The 16,349-nt window shown below is 44.4% G+C and overlaps 3 protein-coding genes across 4 annotated transcripts in view; all 3 read right to left on the bottom strand.

The window, feature by feature from the left end:
- atp6ap1a (ATPase H+ transporting accessory protein 1a) overlaps nt 1-6,142 on the bottom strand; it is a 31,455-nt gene extending 25,313 nt beyond the window's left edge. The window contains exons 1-11 of one of the 2 annotated variants that reach the window (XM_079359793.1): nt 5,964-6,140; nt 4,757-4,883; nt 4,311-4,385; nt 3,990-4,183; nt 3,799-3,839; nt 3,576-3,661; nt 3,319-3,468; nt 3,069-3,226; nt 2,150-2,200; nt 1,810-2,047; nt 196-1,714 (exon numbers count right to left, since the gene is read on the bottom strand). In XM_079359793.1, coding sequence (XP_079215919.1) covers nt 1,505-1,714; nt 1,810-2,047; nt 2,150-2,200; nt 3,069-3,226; nt 3,319-3,468; nt 3,576-3,661; nt 3,799-3,839; nt 3,990-4,183; nt 4,311-4,385; nt 4,757-4,883; nt 5,964-6,094 — 1,461 coding nt within the window. In that variant the 5' untranslated portion in view covers nt 6,095-6,140 and the 3' untranslated portion in view covers nt 196-1,504. Of the gene's footprint in view, nt 1-195; nt 1,715-1,809; nt 2,048-2,149; nt 2,201-3,068; nt 3,227-3,318; nt 3,469-3,575; nt 3,662-3,798; nt 3,840-3,989; nt 4,184-4,310; nt 4,386-4,756; nt 4,884-5,963 lie in introns of those variants that run through there. The other variant, XM_079359794.1, reaches the window with a different exon arrangement.
- Nucleotides 6,143-6,869: 727 nt separating this feature from the next.
- On the bottom strand, nt 6,870-12,663 carry tafazzin (tafazzin, phospholipid-lysophospholipid transacylase). The gene is made up of 11 exons (XM_079360028.1): nt 12,425-12,663; nt 11,618-11,766; nt 10,834-10,962; nt 10,714-10,759; nt 10,558-10,643; nt 10,283-10,363; nt 10,071-10,112; nt 9,914-9,976; nt 9,057-9,109; nt 8,888-8,965; nt 6,870-8,706 (listed from the first exon to the last, which is right to left on the bottom strand). The coding sequence occupies exons 2-11, from the start codon at nt 11,724-11,726 to the stop codon at nt 8,605-8,607; spliced, it is 789 nt and encodes a 262-aa protein (XP_079216154.1). The 5' UTR covers nt 11,727-11,766; nt 12,425-12,663; the 3' UTR covers nt 6,870-8,604.
- A 936-nt stretch (nt 12,664-13,599) lies between these two features.
- Nucleotides 13,600-16,349, bottom strand: part of LOC306833404 (mitochondrial carnitine/acylcarnitine carrier protein-like) — a 6,260-nt gene continuing 3,510 nt past the window's right edge. The window contains exons 4-9 of the mRNA XM_079358650.1: nt 15,929-16,019; nt 15,686-15,803; nt 15,162-15,234; nt 14,716-14,825; nt 14,169-14,290; nt 13,600-14,095 (exon numbers count right to left, since the gene is read on the bottom strand). Of these exons, the coding sequence (XP_079214776.1) occupies nt 14,033-14,095; nt 14,169-14,290; nt 14,716-14,825; nt 15,162-15,234; nt 15,686-15,803; nt 15,929-16,019 (577 nt within the window). The 3' untranslated portion in view covers nt 13,600-14,032. The remainder of the gene's footprint in view (nt 14,096-14,168; nt 14,291-14,715; nt 14,826-15,161; nt 15,235-15,685; nt 15,804-15,928; nt 16,020-16,349) is intronic.

Below are 16,349 nucleotides of genomic sequence, written 5' to 3' on the forward strand. Positions count from 1 at the left end.
TGAAGAGCAAGTAGATCTCTGCTTGATGTGTGCTGTCGCTTTAAGAGGGTATGTTGTTGCATTTTTCTCAGTGAAGCCGTGAGCGGCGTGGAGGCTTCACTTAGCTGTGGCGTGACACAGCGTTCATACCGTGTCTGATGGTTGTAGCATAGCAGCTAGCTCACAGTCTTGTCCGTAACATTCAAACCAAACAGAACTTTTTCACAGATGTTTTATTGGGGTCACAGCAGCACGACGACACAGGACCGAAATCAGGACCTCACATTTCAAATCCACAACAAACAACAACATAAAAGAAAGAAATAGTTTCACATTAAAAGTATTTTAGTGCACATCAGATTTAAAAATCTGCCTCGTTATGAATTCAGTATTCATGATAATTTGAACAGAAAAAACAAACATGGTCCCTTTGCTCTGCGATGGAGGATACTGGAGGTTGACGTTATGCAGCGATATGACTCGTCGATCATCCTTCATTCAACATCGTTTCACTTGAACACACAGACACAAACACACAAAAAGTAGTTCCATCAATAAATATTTCATTTCAATATGTTTAACTTTAGTCCCTTTATGTACAATCGTAACTCTTCCACGGACGACATTTATCCACATCAGCCTGATAACTTCACCCCAAGTATGTGTCTCGAATGGATCAACGCTACGTGTTGCTCTCCTCAAAGCTCCTTTGACCACGCGGGTCAGAACGCGAGATGAAGACTGTTTCCACGTCAACTTCTTGAACGCTAGAGAAGAATCAGGAGAGATGCTGGGTGCGACCTATCACGTCTGCTGTTAGGCTCACGACAGTGTTTTGCGTGGTTTTCTTTTGGTCGTGATAACCCCGCCCCCAGCAGTTTATTCGTGTGGACCAGCAAGGACTTGTTGCTAATCTGGATCCAAAATCCAGATCTTAAGTGGTTGAACCACAAAGAGCTGGCTCCAGATTGGGGACAGACAAAGAGGGGTAAATGTGAGAAGAGTGATAATCGTATTCGTTAACCATTGAGCCTCCGTTACGTGTCTGAGATCAAAGGAGACTTTGAGGACGGCTTGGACTGTTGAGCGTAACGCTTCCAACACGAGACACAAACTTGTTTCTTCAGTTCCAGGATATCGACACATACTAAACCCTTACTCTGCACACGTCACTAACTAGTCTGCAAAATGCCCAACTACAGATGAAGAGGAGGAGGAGTGTAGAGGGAGGGAGGCATTCAGCGGTAAGAGGAGCGTTTGAGGGAGAGAGAGAGGAGTGAAGATGACGTGACCAAAGCTCCGTTTCTAAGCGGTCCGGTTCAGTTCGGTTCAGTGACATTTATTTACACGGTCAGAAGTTGGGAATGGTACCAAAATAACCGATCTGTTGGGGTCCCAAGTGTCCCCCGTCCGCCCCACCTGACAGGTTGGATACGGTTGGCTGTGGATACAGATCAGGGTTAACCTCCCCAAACTGAACCAAAGCGGACCGCTTTGCTGAAACAGGGTTTTGGTGCGTGTGTTACTACTCGGTCTGGGGCACAGAGATGGCGGGGCCCTTGGGGTCGTCGAAGCGGTCCATGGTGTGGAGCTGCATGATCATGTGCAGGCCGTAGGTCAGCACCAGGACCATGAGGAGGCTGGTTATCAGACCCATCCAGATACCGGGAGAGAAGAAGCCCGCACAGTCGCTGGCATACGAGAACTCGCTGCTGCTCACGTTGAAGCCCTGGATCTGTGGAGCGTTTAATGCATCATGCTTGTGAGAAATACAGTGAAAAATTATTAATTCAGATCATAAATAAAACAGAATCTCGCAGATTCTCTCACCTGGAAGTCCTCGAAAGAGACCCTCCACTGGTTGGACGGATCCTTGGATGAGCGCGGGGTGAGGAGCGGCCAGCGGAAGTTGGTGACGGACTCGCAGCGGTACGAGTACTCGGCAGGAGCGTAAATGTGTCGGCTGCCGTTAAACATGGCTTTGGTCCCGTCGTACTCGAGCTCCACCGTGTCCAGCGTGAACCAGCGGCGAGCTGACACTCTGTACAGACGCTGACTCATGGCAAAGCTGCGAAGACGCGAGCAGCACAATGCGGAAAGTTGAAGAGATTTAAGGGGACGGGAGGAGAGAAAGGTACGGGGGGTGGAGTTAAAGAAAAGATCCACTCACATCAGTTTGAAGCTGCGGTGGCCGAGGACGTTCTCGTAGTTCAGAACCAACCTGCAAAGAAGCACCGACTGTAAATATGAAGGAGGACGGTCCGAGCTGCTTCGCTCCTTTACTTTAACACATCTCGTTTGATGCTTTTCAGAGGCTGGAGGCATCTTGCTGTAGATGTTGTTGTGGATGAACATGACAAACATTTGTTGTATTCTTGTGTTTGTATTGTTGGCTGCTCGTTGTCTGAAACTCTCCTGTTGTCACTTATGTTGCTGCTTGTTTTGTCATTCTTGAAAAACTGATTTTTAATCTCAATGAGTTTTTTTCTTCCTGGTTAAATTAAAAAATACAAATAAAAAAACAATCGAGTCATCAGACACAAACTCACCTGGATGATCATCAGACTAAATGTCTTGTTCAAAAATTCTCCTTTCGTTAAAAACTCAACGAATCTTTTACGACAAACACAAAAGAAAAAAAAAAAGTCCTTACATTAAAAATAATGATTGTGCGCCCCCTGCTGCCAGGAGGAAGTACCACCTTCCATGTAAGACATCAGATATTCTTCAAATCTCACATGAATGATGACAATTCTGGCCTGATCACAGCCAATCTAAACCAACTCGTCTGTGAGTACAGCGCCACCTACTGGAAGAGGATCAAATCTGCACCGCCTGAGGATCACTGAAGTCTCGTTTTTATGCTTTCTTTGGGATCCAATTTAAACTCAACTGAGCAAACATTGGTGTCCTGTGGCTTCCTGCAGTCACATCACGTTGATAATTTAGCTTTTTGTTGTTTATTATTTTGAGATAAATTTGAACGCGTGTATGAAAACACCTGGCGCTCATGTGTTAACACAACACGTCCCTTCAATATGAGGTCATGAGTGTTAGGACTCAAACAAAGGCCTGACGGCGTCAGCTACCTGGCTTTGGTTCTGTCGCAGGTCGAGCCGTGGAGTTTGGGGCTGACGCCCTCGCCGAAGGTCGACGGGGTCAGGTCATGCTCCTCCCACTGACCGCTCCGAAGGATCTTCACAGACAGGCTTTTGGCCCACAGGAGGATGCAGGTTTGATCTCCCTCCTGTAAAGACATGAAGACTTTGGCACTGCTGCATGTTTCTTACGTCGTTCAACTTTTCTGATGAGACAGAAAACCAGGAAGCAAAACTCCACCTTAAATTCCACGGGTCCGTAGATCCCGGCCCTCTCCTTGGCCTTGCGCTGCCTCTCCCGCTCTCGCTCCCTGTCCCTGTATCCTCCTCTGTACTGCAGGAGAGAGCGCCCTCCGCCCTGGCCTGCCTCCATGGACAGAGACGCCGCCTCCTGCAAAGACAAAATCATCAGGAAACAACAAACCAATCAAACGGCAGCAGAGCGACTCCACCCCGTTGGAAATGTGTATTAATGCGACCAATAAGACGTCAGCTCACCCTGGAGGGACGCAGTGCCGTGTAAATGGCCGTGTATGGGACGGATTGGCTCTTCATTATACTCATCACTTGACCGATCACCTCATCTGAAAAACAGTACTTCAGCTTAAAGTGTGACAAACAAAACAAATCTACATGCTAAAACAGAGACGGGCGAGGACTGGAAAGGAGGCGGAGCCAGAGTAACGATTTGCAGGATTGAGGGATTGAACAGCAGCCTCACCATTTCCACTGAGAATCTCTTTAGCAGACATCAGATCAGCCCTGCAGGATCCGAGATAAGATGTAGATAAAAAAGACAATCATGGATAAAATGTAATGATGCATGCTGAGTCATCCGTGGAGCTCAGACTGCCTGAAATCTGTGAGTAACTTCTAATCATACGTTTGCCCTGTTCTGTCTCGTGTACGCACCCGATGCCGTACGGTAGCCTGAACACCAGCAGGGCGGGAGAGGAGGCGTTCAGTCTCAGCTGACTCAGGGTCTCGGGGTCCATGTACAGAGGGGACGTTTCTAATTGGTCTTGCAGCTGACCAATCACTGCGTTGGAGGCGGGCCAGGACACAGCAGGTAAGACCAGACGGGAGGACGAGGACATCAGAGCGGCCTGCAAACACGCTTATTATTATTCAGTTCAAGGTTTTATTTCAGTCTGATTTGATTGGACAGGAACAGACAAAGATTCAGACGGTGAGCTCGACAATCTTCAACAACAGTGGATCACATCTTCTCACCTCGACGTTGGGGTAAACACTGTCCTGCTTGTTTCCAAACGCTCCTCCGTACATGGTGAAGTCCTCTATGCTCATCTGGGTGGAGACCACAGAAGACATGTTTTTTAACAACAATAATTTACCTGTAGAGACACTTTAAAAAAGTCCAGTTTAAAAACGAGTGTTGGACAGAAATGATGTTTTTTGTTGTAAGATTGTAGGGCAGAAAGGGGTTTTGAGTTTTTAATCTTTGGAAAGGGAATGTAAGAGTCATTCTGGGATCTGTTACTATGGTTACCGTTAGGTTAGAGGTTTAAAGTGGAGATCAGTTGATTAGTGATAAAATGGAAGGACAGTCAGCAGTTTGAGTCATTAAGACTGACAGCTTGGGAGCTCTTTCTTTCCCCCAGTGACCTTTGACCTGCATGGCAGGTCTGATGATGGGTCACAGGTACGTGCGTGCGTACCTTGTCCTGAAGGAACAGCAGCACATTTCTGGGACCTTCGTTCAGAGCTTTTTCCAGGTAAGAGGAGAGCTGCTGTTCCTCGACGATGTGACCGGCTGCAGGAGGAGACTGAGTCGACGTGGAGACACTGAGAGGTGGAGGACAAGACAAGACACGTCCCGTTACAGCACTAAAATGACTTCCTTGTATTTGATAACTGTTGGAAATATTTAAGGTGATGTACGTACTCAACAACAATAAATAACGTAGGTTCAGTCTATCCATTTCAAACATTAGGTTATTTGAGTTTAAATATTTTCTTTAAAAGTCTCTGACGTGGCTGTCATGAATAAGAAATGAACTCAAAGTTCTCACTGATGGTCGGGTTTTATTCACTTTTTAATAGACAACCACATAGACACTATAATCTAAACACATTACCGTGAAACCACACAATATACTCTATATTGTAATTTTATTGATAATGGGTCATTTATTGTACTAAATGGATTATATGTGAAGGTAAAATAAGGATCAGGGATATTTTTAAATGACGTGTTGACAGTTGGTAAAACTGAAATGTGATAATTTCCATAAATAAATAATAGCATAATATTCCCATTACCTAAGACTTTTTTTTCTTTTTATTAATTAAGTAAAGTATCTTATTTATCTTTTACATGTTAAGTGTGTCTAATCTGAAACCAGGATTTCATGACAATAACACACTTCTTAAAGTTTCTAAAATTAGTACTCGTACATGTTTTAACCTATAACTTGGATGTGTGAATTTATTTTATTATAATAATACAATTATATCGATCCTCGTAATTGATCCTGAATGTCATTATCTTCATATTAAATCTTAATTAGAATATAAAACATCAGTAATTCAATAACCACTGAAAGAATATGCGAATATTCATAATTTAAAGATGTATATATTTATGAACTATTAATAAGACAGCTCACATTACAAACAGAGAGGTGATGATACACCTGTCACTCATTAAGATATCATAATATAATTAAGATAGAGTTTTACTTTAATAGTTAAATCTTCAAAATGACAGAATATGATTTATAATGTCCGGGAAGGTTAGCCGTTATTAGCTTAACGGTTTCCAACGGTCGTCACGAGCGTCAAACCGTCGGTCCATAGATCCTCCTCTCCTCTGTATAACATGACGATTTAAAAAATATATACATTTAAATGGACATTTCTCACCCTTCGCTCGTCCAGAGAAGAAGCGGCACCTGCTCGTCACATTTCGCCGGGTTTAAAAAGCTGAATAAAGCGAGCAGGATGGCCAAAGAGGCCGAGATGCGCTGAAGGTGCATCGTCCCTGTCGTCGCCATCTTTGGAAGCTGAGCCTTGGAAGCAGGTGATGACGTCGATCCGAGGTCACGTGACGTCGGATGAAGGAGAGGCTCGTGTGATGAACTGTCTCTGTAAGCCGTCAAATATCGGTGAAGCGCGCAGTTTAATGTGTCTGCTCTTTATCCTTCTGCTTCACTAGTTGATCAATGTTAGATTGAAAGTCTCTAAAGAGTTCACTGATCTATCTGTGAATAAATGTTAAATCACTGGTGTCCAAACTTTTTTTTTTTTTTTGCGGGCAAAAATTATAGTTAGAATTTTTTATTTTTTATTTTTGTTATAAAAATATTATCGTGAGGAACTTTTGTATTTTGCCCTCTACCAAAATAACGCAAACACACAATCATTACAGTGAGAAACTATTTTGTTCTAACTCTCGGAAAAAACATTTTGGCTTTGTAGATCAGAATAAAAAAAAAAAAAACCTTTAATAAAAGGAAATTAAATACTTTTTTTTTACGTCCTTCTTTTTGAGGTGTTTTTTTTATTTGTTTTTCTCAGAATCATGTCTGTAATGTGGTGAATTTATTTGTAAAAGCTTTCTGTATTTAACTCAGGTTATTAAATGGTTAAAGACAGTCTGCTTGTTTGAAAAAGTAATGCCAAGGTTCATGTTCATAGTTAATAAAAATCGTGGAAAATAGTCGGAGCTGTTAAAAAAAACAACATACATTGTACTGAACATTTCCTACTTTGGACCCCAGTGTGTTAGTGCATTTACCTTCAGTTTGGTATTCAAAGATAGACAATGTGAAGGATTGTGACACTGACACGTCAAAGATCACACTGTGAAAATGACAAGTCAGATACTTTTATAGGCATTCACATCGTGTACAGTAAGAAGCATTCACAGTAAGGCAGGACATGTAGAAAACAAGCACAGACCTCTTTGCCCTGGTCTCCCTTCCTTATAAAAGCCACTCATCCCTATGATTAAATATAAGTTAGAAACATCTGTGGCAAGGAAGAAGAGGATGGAACGATCTCCAGGATTAAAACTCGGATTGTAAAACTTCTTCAGAAAAGAAATGATCTAAACTTCAGGTGAACATTGATGGCGACGGATTTAAAGCAGCAAGGACTTAATAGAAGAAAAAGCTCAAGATCAAAAGGTCACATTCTCTCCCTGTATTTATTTTGTCCCTTCAGGCTCCCCATAGATAGTGGTCCTCAGTGTCTCCCTGTAGTCTCAGTGATGTAAAAGAAGGACTCTGCTGCATCTTTGAAATGTCTCATTTCACCTGATGACATCACACATTGACCTTTGTTTCCGCTCACCTGATGACATCACACATTGACCTTTGTTTCCGCTCACCTGATGACATCACACATTGACCTTTGTTACGGTTTCTTTGAGCTGTTTGACCTCACTTTGGGATCCTTAACCACTTCCTGTTTCTGGGCTTAAATTCATGCCCTAACTGTCCACAAACAGGAAGGGCCTTACTGCATTTCAAAATGAAAGCACAGAGCAAGCAAGTACTTTCATCTTAAGACAGTACATTTCAAAATAAAAGCCTAAAAGTTCAATTTTTTTCAATGTGATATAATGAAATCTCAAACGTGATTAAAAATGTATAATCTAATCAGCCCTTCATATTATCAATAAGTATAATAATAAACATCAGTTCTGAGTAAAGTTGTCTTTAAAAAAAAATTAAATTTCAGATGATTTTGTAAATGCTCCGAAATACATTTTACAACAACCGTTTTTTTTATTGAATTTTTTTTTTACATCTCATTTGACCGTTCTCACATTTCTTGCATGTAAACTGCAGAATAAACTACATTTCCAGGTTGGTTAGGCAACTAAAACAAAGCTAGTTTAAACTCTAATCCTTTAAAATATAAATGCTCACACTCGTACCCTTACTGCCTTGGTGCATTAAAGGTACACGCAACTTCCTGCATTGGCACGGCTCATAAATCCTGAGGCGTTGAAACCTCAGATACGGGCAGAATCACTCAAACTCTGAGTGTATGAGTAGGAGAATAACCAGGACGCAGCTAAGAAGCTCACACGTCCAGTTAAGAGAGAAAGATTCATGGACTGTAGAAATGTCAGACGTGATGTTTGTGAGACCACACACAGGTTTGTGTTTGAGTAGCTCGAGTCCATCGGTCCAGCTCACACACTCGTCCTGTTCTGGGCAGCGACTGAGGTGCAGATTCTGTAGGTTGAATTAAAACATGATTCCATCCACTTTAGAAATCTTTGTGTTGCACCAGCTTGAATCAGCTTTGATCCTGATCCCACAAAATATTCAGAAAAAACCCCCCAAAAGTTTCAAAACATTCAAACCTTGAGACTCAAACGACTTCCCAGTTTGAAATGTTCAACGATCCAGCAGAGAGGAGAAACAGTCTGTACCAAAACACAAAGGATCAGGTGGTGTGGGAGGAGGCGTTACCCTCGGCTCGGGGTAAACGACCTTCAGTCGTGCTGAACTGGGAGGAGTGTTGCAGGATTAAGCGGGACGGCTGGGACTCATAGCTTGGTCTCGATCTGCCCGTGGAGGGCCTCCGCCTGGGTTTTCAGGCTCCAAAACTCCCCCTGGATAAAGTCAGTCAACATTTTCCTCATTTCCATCTGAGAGAAAGATCGAAACGATAGATAAAGATAAAGATAAATTACGTTATCCAAAGAGTTATGATGAGCAAACATGTTTTCTGTCCATAACAAGGACAGAATAAACTTCCCCCCCGAGTACTGTAGATACACGTTGACGTGTTCTGATCCGGTGTACAGGTGAAAGTCATCCCGTCCTCACCTGGCTCTTGTTTTCAGCTCGCAGAGATTCAACGATGTCCTTCAGGTTGAACGGTTTCCCCACCACCACGGTGATTCTCTGCAAGCAAGAAAAGCCCCGGTTCACAGCTCATCACGTGTTACAGGTAACAACATACCTGCCGTTAGGTCAGGGCGAGTTGTTCTCTCACCTTGCCAGCTCGGGGAATGTAGGGCTTCATGTTTGGCAGAACGTCGCTCAAACCTGAGAACGCAGAAGAAGAAGAAATGAGGGGGCGAGTTCTCTCTGCTGACTTCATCATATAACAGAGAAGTGTCTCTATCAGAGCTGATCTATATCTACTCTCCCTTTACAAAGTCAATCAGAGAAAACAACAATAATGTACCATCGCTTGTGGCATTTCTTCCGACTTCCTAAAACTCCAGATTTAGCAGTTTGGATTAAAGCCGTGAGGACGATGAAGCTCTGCCTCCTCATCAGTCGGTTCTCGCTTCTTACACTCGAGCAAAGCTTTTTCACAGTAAAGAAAACTGAGGATATGTACACGAGGAGCTGCATGTGTGAACGCAGCAGGACGGAATCAGGAAGATTTTACTCTTCTGATTCGTTCTGGTTGACTGTGGACGTTTCTGATTGGAGCTGGAGCTGGTTTCCTCCAGCCAATGAGAGCGCAGCAGGTGAGTTCAGGGCTGGACACTATTGAATCTGGCAGATATGACGGACGCAGATGTGGCGGCGAAGAAGAGAAAACATAATGTCAGTGAGGCGAAACGGCGAGCAGACGAAGCTGGTTCTAAAACGAGGGTGAGCTTTGCGTTGGCGTGGAGAGTTGGTCTACTTCCTGTTTGACAGGCAGGTGACAGACACCGAGGGTTAGCTTGTGCTAGCGTGCTAAATTATCGGCTTGTCCTTTAGCACAAACGTAAAGCTCTCAGGTGGCGTGCAGTGAAGTGAAGAGGCCGCGTCTGAACGTTTACAAACGGTGCCTCCACCTTCCATGAACGGGTGAGAAGACGGCGTGCTGCCCTCTGCAGTGGCGTTCCTCACCTACGTGCCACAGCGGCAGGACGATGGGGTTGAGGGAGCAGTCGGCTATCAATCGACCCACACCTGAAACACAAAGAGCAGAGCTGATCATCTGAAAGCTGCCGTGCGTCCTCATCACAGACGGACGAAGACTTTCAAAATAAATCGTCAAACTTACCCCATTTTAACCGGATGAATTCTTCTGTCATGTTGACTTTGCCTGTTAAAGAGGACGGAGAGAAGAAGCTTTTATTCACTCCCACTAAAACTAGAACAGGCTCCGTGACCCCTGTGACCCCCGTGACCCCTGTGACCCCCGGAACACGAAGCAGGAGGAACTTCTAAAGATGACACAAATATATTCAACGTGATGAATAATGGGGAACATACCTTCTGGAAAAATGTGCACCCACTCTCCTCGGTTCAGTTTCTCCAGAATGAAATCCATGCCTTTCTGGTAAACACCATCACCTACAGGAAACACGTCAGAGAGGCCGGCGTTCTAAGAGAAGGACTTTAAACGTCCTAATTATATCTTGTCTGAACAGTTCAAGGAAGAATGCACAACGTGTTTCACAATAACACAGCAGCTTGTTTTGGTTTCGTGCCGGAGCTCAAGAGCGCCATCTACTGGATCAAAAAGTGAAACCCAGACGGGGCCTCACCTCTGACGACAGGAACGCACTTCCCACGGCTGAAGAACCTCGAGTGCAGCTCCTTCGTGAAGCAGATGTCGGACGCTGCTGGAGTCCTGAAACGAGCGCACGGATCAGACGCAGAATCAAAGTCATCAGTGAAACGTCTGAATGTGACAAACTCACCAGCGCATCTGGTTGAAGTTCCACAAATGCCTGAGCTTCAAGACACCTGGTGAAAACAAACTCCATTACCTGGCTGCTTTACCTGAGAATTATAAGTCAGACTGTGCGTTCTTTCTTTACCCCAGATATGCGGGTCGTCCATGCAGGACTGGTGATTGGACAGCGTGATGAGAGGCGTGTCCGAGGGCCGCTGGTCAATCAGGTCCAGTAGAACCTCTTGGTTGTGGACGGTCAAGTAGTTCATGTACTCTGAAGGAGAGGAGCGTTTGTTAGCGGCCGGAAAAAGGCCGACATCAGGTGTGTGTGTGTGTGTGTGTGTGTGTGTTTATACATGATCTAACATCTCAGGTTGTCATGACAACAGAGTTTTAAACTTTCATACAACACGAGTAAACAATCAAAATATATGTCATAACGATGCATTGATCCACTTTTCTGTTTTAGTTCTGATCCAATCCAGAGACAAAAACCAACCACCAGGGTCTAGACTCCACCAGGGGGGGTACTACCATCACTAACCAGGGTCTAGACTCCATCAGGGGGGTACCACTATCACTAACCAGGGTCTAGACTCCACCAGGGGGGTACTACCATCACTAACCAGGGTCTAGACTCCATCAGGGGGGGTACCACTATCACTAACCAGGGTCTAGACTCCACCAGGGGGGGTACTACCATCACTAACCAGGGTCTAGACTCCATCAGGGGGGGTACCACCATCACTAACCAGGGTCTAGACTCCACCGGGGGGGGTACCACTATCACTAACCAGGGTCTAGACTCCATCAGGGGGGGTACCACCATCACTAACCAGGGTCTAGACTCCACCAGGGGGGGTACCACCATCACTAACCAAGGTCTAGACTCCATCGGGGGGGGGGGTACTACCGTCAGTCCTACTTACTGGTCCAGAGGTATGAATAGGAGCCCACCATGCCCATAACCAGGGAGCCGGAGAGCCTCCACGCCAAAGTGGGGCACTGTGGGAACGGCCATCTGACCTCCAGGGGCATCACAGCGCTCCACGTACACTACATCAACACACACGTTCAACTGGAATCATCAGGACAGAGAGGGAAGGGTTAACGCTGAAGGTCTGTATAAGACTTATACAGACCACAAACAAATGACTGGATTCATTTAGTTCACATGTTGTGGGTTGATAGACGCTCAGGTTACCCAAATAAATGTTCAAAACCCCTTTAATGTTGACATCTCTGCACTGAGGTTTGTCTTATTTTAACAATCACATTCATGATCTAATCCTCTTTATTTAATTAAAACCACCAACATTCATTCTGTGTAGTTTGACTGAGGAGCTGCCTCCCTTTCACATCTAGTTAACCAGTTTAATGTTTTAACATTATCAGGGTTATAAATGTCTACTTCACGTTAGCCTCTGAGCTAACTAATAGTTTATTCATTCAGTTCAGTAATGAATCGAAAACCCTGCTCTCTAAATATACATGTAGACTCATTGATGAATGACTAAATGCTGTGACTGCTGTCCTGACAGTCATGTAACTGACAGCTTTATATTCAGCTCTCTTTCTCTATTTCCGTGAAGAAAAACAACAAGTGGATTTTATAAACACAGATAAAGATTTAAAGGTGAGTCTTTAGTCAAACTCCGTTTATTTAAATGTTAAAAAAAGACTCCACAGAGTGAGGTAGAACAAAAAAACACAACAAGATCAAACATTTTCCTCACCTTTCTCCTGCTGACAGGCGGATAGCCGTTGACCCCGGAAGTGAAAGTCGCGCAATGCGTTGTGGGTACAGTAGTGTTAGAGGACGGTTATTTTTTAACTTGATCATTTTCGAAGTTTAATCACCGTTTCCTTTTCATAAGTCTATTTTTTTTTATTCAAAGCTTCTTGTACGACACTGAAGGATGTTACAATGATGAAATCGCGTTTGTTATAGTCAGACTGTGTAGTCCACAACCCACTTCCGGGCTGAGAAGCGCGGAACTCTGGGTAATGGATGAGGTGAAGTAGAGCAAAGGTGAAACTGTTCTGCTGTTTGTTACTCTGTCAGGATAAAACTGGAGTTTAGAAAAACAAACAAGATAAATTCTTGTTTGTCCTGAAGGACTAACAGCAATATAATATAGGACACTCCACGAACAAGAGGTTGGTGCCTTCAGAGAAGGATTTAAAGGTCAGATATTTTGAAAAAAAAATTTCTCTTTACCATATTTCTGTAACACTAATATGTGTCTTTAGTCCGTCTATAAACCCCCCAATGATGAGAAAAGTCCATCTTCTCCGTCTTCTGCCTGCTCCACTTTTAGAAAATGTGTGCTCAAACAGGCCGTTTGGAGATTTTCCCATCATGACATCACAAAGGGCAGTAGCCCCTCCCCCAGGTGGGTGACACTCCCACAGCTAGGTGTTTGTTCTGCCCCCTGAGTCTGCCTTCTCACCGTAAACAATAGGACATGGAGCCAGAAAGCACCGAGTACACCTGAGCCCTTCCAGAGAGGGGGCGTGGTCAGACACAGCTCATTTACATATTTAAAGCTACAGACACAGAAACAGCCTGTTCTGAGCAGGGCTGAAATAGAGGGGTTTATAGACATGATCAAATACAGGATCAGAGTGGATTTACAACAACACACTTCACACACGTTTGACCTTTACAACACACAACAAATACAATTTAGTGAAAAGTCAGGATATGCATTTGTAGTTTTATTTCCGAATGTGTGTGGTTTCAACCTCTCAACCGTTTGCTATTTTTTTGTAATTAGTAATTGTGCTGTAATTCTGCATATTACTAGAAAAAGGATTCCTAAGTCATTATTAAAAGGATGCATCTCTGTTCCCCATCTTGCCGCACCTACTGTAACACAAAAACATCGACTCGAAGACTCTTGAAATTTTAAAAACTTTATTCAAACATTTAAATCACAAAGCTTATGAAAGTCCCACTGAGCCCGAACACAGGCCGGACAAAGATCTTGACCCCTTTCAATAAATTAATTCAGACTTTTGGCAGAGCTTGAAATTTAAAAAACTATTAAATTAAAACCCACTCTGAACTGAATGGACGGAGATGTACATTTTACAAACAGCAGTTTGTAAACACAGAGATCACTCGCTCTCACTCAAAAATACATCCTCACATTCACGTTGTAAGTCTCATATTCAGATGTGTGCGTCTGTGGCGTCAGTAAAATAATATGTGAAATAACATTTACAAAAACAAGATTTCATTACATCTCAGCATCTTAAGACGTGACTCCAAACACACACACACTTATTACACAGTGTGTGTCTCAGAGAAACAGACGTGACCCCGTTACTGACTTCGCTCACCAGCTGGGAGCGACGATGTTCAGTCCCTTCAACGCCACCTCAAATCCCAAAAAACAGGCCTGCAGGAGGGAAGAGGGCGTGTCAGAGGGTTTGAAAAGTGAAATGATGCTGAGAGAATGATCAGAGGTTTACCGCGTTGGCAGGGAAGGCTCGGAGAAAAACAGCGTTGAATCCTTTGTAGAGAGCTTTAGGTCCTTCTTCCCTGAGCAGCGTTCTCAGCACGTCGAGTAGACCTCGGTATTTACCATCTGCAGCTGCACACACACACACACACACACACACACACGGTCTATTTTTGGTCTATTTTTAGACATTTCGGTCAGTCGACTTTGCATTGGATGTGTCCACTGTTTGTGTTTACACGTTTCTTTTTCTTTTTTTTTTAAACAGTTTATCACAGACTGTAAATATTAAAGGACAAAGCTTGAGTGACGTCCTGCAGGGGGCGCTGGAGTCCCCTGTGTGTTCCTGCAGGGGGCGCTGGAGTCCCCCGTCTGTCCCTGCAGGGGGCGCTGGAGTCCCTCCTGACAAACCGTTACACGGCGCCCACCTGTCAATCAGCTCAGCTACACGCCTTATTGTGAATAACTCTGATCCTTCATCCAATCAAAACTGATGAGTCATCAAAACATTCCCCCCCCTGTACAGTGTGTGTGGATGTGTCGGTGTCGTTTCTCACCGGTCTGGAAGTTTGATTTGAGGACGTCTGGAGGAAGAGCAATCGTCCAGTTCAGTATTCCTGCGATGCCGCCGGCCAGGAGGATGTTTGGCGTGCTGAGCTGAGAAACACTGACACAAACACAAAGTCTGATCAAACACGAGGTCAAGAGACTTCCTCGTAATAATAAAGCACAACTTTACTGTTGTAGTTACAGCACGTGCAGCTAACTGAACTTAGGATTCATATGCTGGATATTTTCTCAATGGACCCTTCTGTTGGCTCTCTGATTGGTCCGCTGACTCACCAATGAGAGAGCTCCCTCCCATAGCAACCGTTGCTGGGCTACTTCTGGTCATTAGGACGTGGTTATAAGTTGCAAAGAAAGCACTCGATCAACAGATTTTACCACCTGACTACATGTGAATTACACGAGTGGTGTGTGCAGTGTAACCATGGTTACTCACCTTTGACCTTCAGGTGTGAGAAAGTTTTTGAGGTATTCGTAAGTCAGGAAGTAGAGACCGTTAGAAGGCACATCTGAGAGAGAGAGAGAGGTTGTAAAATATCTGTGCTGCACTTTGGATCCAATAATCACGACAAACACAGACGACATGTTTGTCTTTGTTCATAGATATCAGGGCGTCTTCTCTTATCTCCTTATATGGACGTAAACACGGCTGAATGTAAACATGGAGATTTATTGAAGGCGGCTAACTGAGCTCTTCATGTGACTTAAAGTCGACCTGTTCTGCTGATCTCCATTTTGAAACTGACGTTTAGTGTTACAACGCTGGAAGCCTCTCACATGGTCTCTCTTCTCCGAGCACTGAAGAGCAGCCCTCATCTGGCAGCCCTGCAGCGTTCTGCCCCCCCCCCCCCCCCCCCCCACAAGCAATGTCAATTCTTTCCCTGTTTGTCACTTGTTTGTTGCACTGGGGTTAAACACACACACACACACACACACACACACAGTGGCAGTGACCTTCACCTCTGATCAGAGTCAGCACAGTCCCTTTATAGACGCTGCGGATCCCCTGCGCCTTGTAGAGCCGGACTGCACAGTCCAGAGGACCGGCATACCTGGACTGCCCCCCGCTGGCCTGCACCTGGACAAACACACACGCTCAAAGTTTAAACCCCTCGAATGCACTGATAATAACGATCACTTAGGTAATCAATCAGCAGACGACTCTGAATGTTGTCGTCAGATGTTCACTCGCTGAACTCTTACCTGCAGTAAACACTTGATTCTCTCTCCTGGAGCCACGATGACCGTCGTGAAGACGCCGGCCAGACAGCCCGACAGGAATATCTGCGTGTGCCTGAACAGAAGAGAAGACTGGATGTGTTCTCTTCTGCTTATGGGAGGTCGGGTCCAGGTGGCAGCAGGATGACGTAAACCAACCCAAATGACCCTGCTGCTTTCTGTTTCCTGTTCTGCAGTCTTTAGTTCAGGTTGTAACATTTACATAAAGTCAAATCTCTCTGACAGGGAGAGTCTGTCCGGCTGTCAGCTGCATGTGAAAATGTTCAGGAGTGAAAACGACTCCAGAGACAAATGTAAAGAAGTTTAAAGACTGACTGAACAGAACATCAGTAAAGAGGAAGAGGAGGAGGAGGAAGTGTTGCCCTCACGGAAACGTTCCCAGTGA

The sequence above is a fragment of the Symphodus melops genome, assembly GCF_947650265.1.
Source record: "Symphodus melops genome assembly, chromosome: 13".
NCBI lineage: Eukaryota > Metazoa > Chordata > Actinopteri > Labriformes > Labridae > Symphodus > Symphodus melops.

Bases quoted from the DNA above. Each gene is read 5' to 3' on its own strand.
- tafazzin (XM_079360028.1), bottom strand. From the start codon at position 11,726: ATGCCCCTGGAGGTCAGATGGCCGTTCCCACAGTGCCCCACTTTGGCG. The intron at 10,113-10,282 runs GTATGTTCCCCA...CCTCTTTAACAG, and splicing joins GGTGCACATTTTTCCAGAAG to GCAAAGTCAACATGACAGAA. The intron at 9,110-9,913 runs GTGAGGAACGCC...CTGCGTTCTCAG, and splicing joins CCTGCCGCTGTGGCACGTAG to GTTTGAGCGACGTTCTGCCA.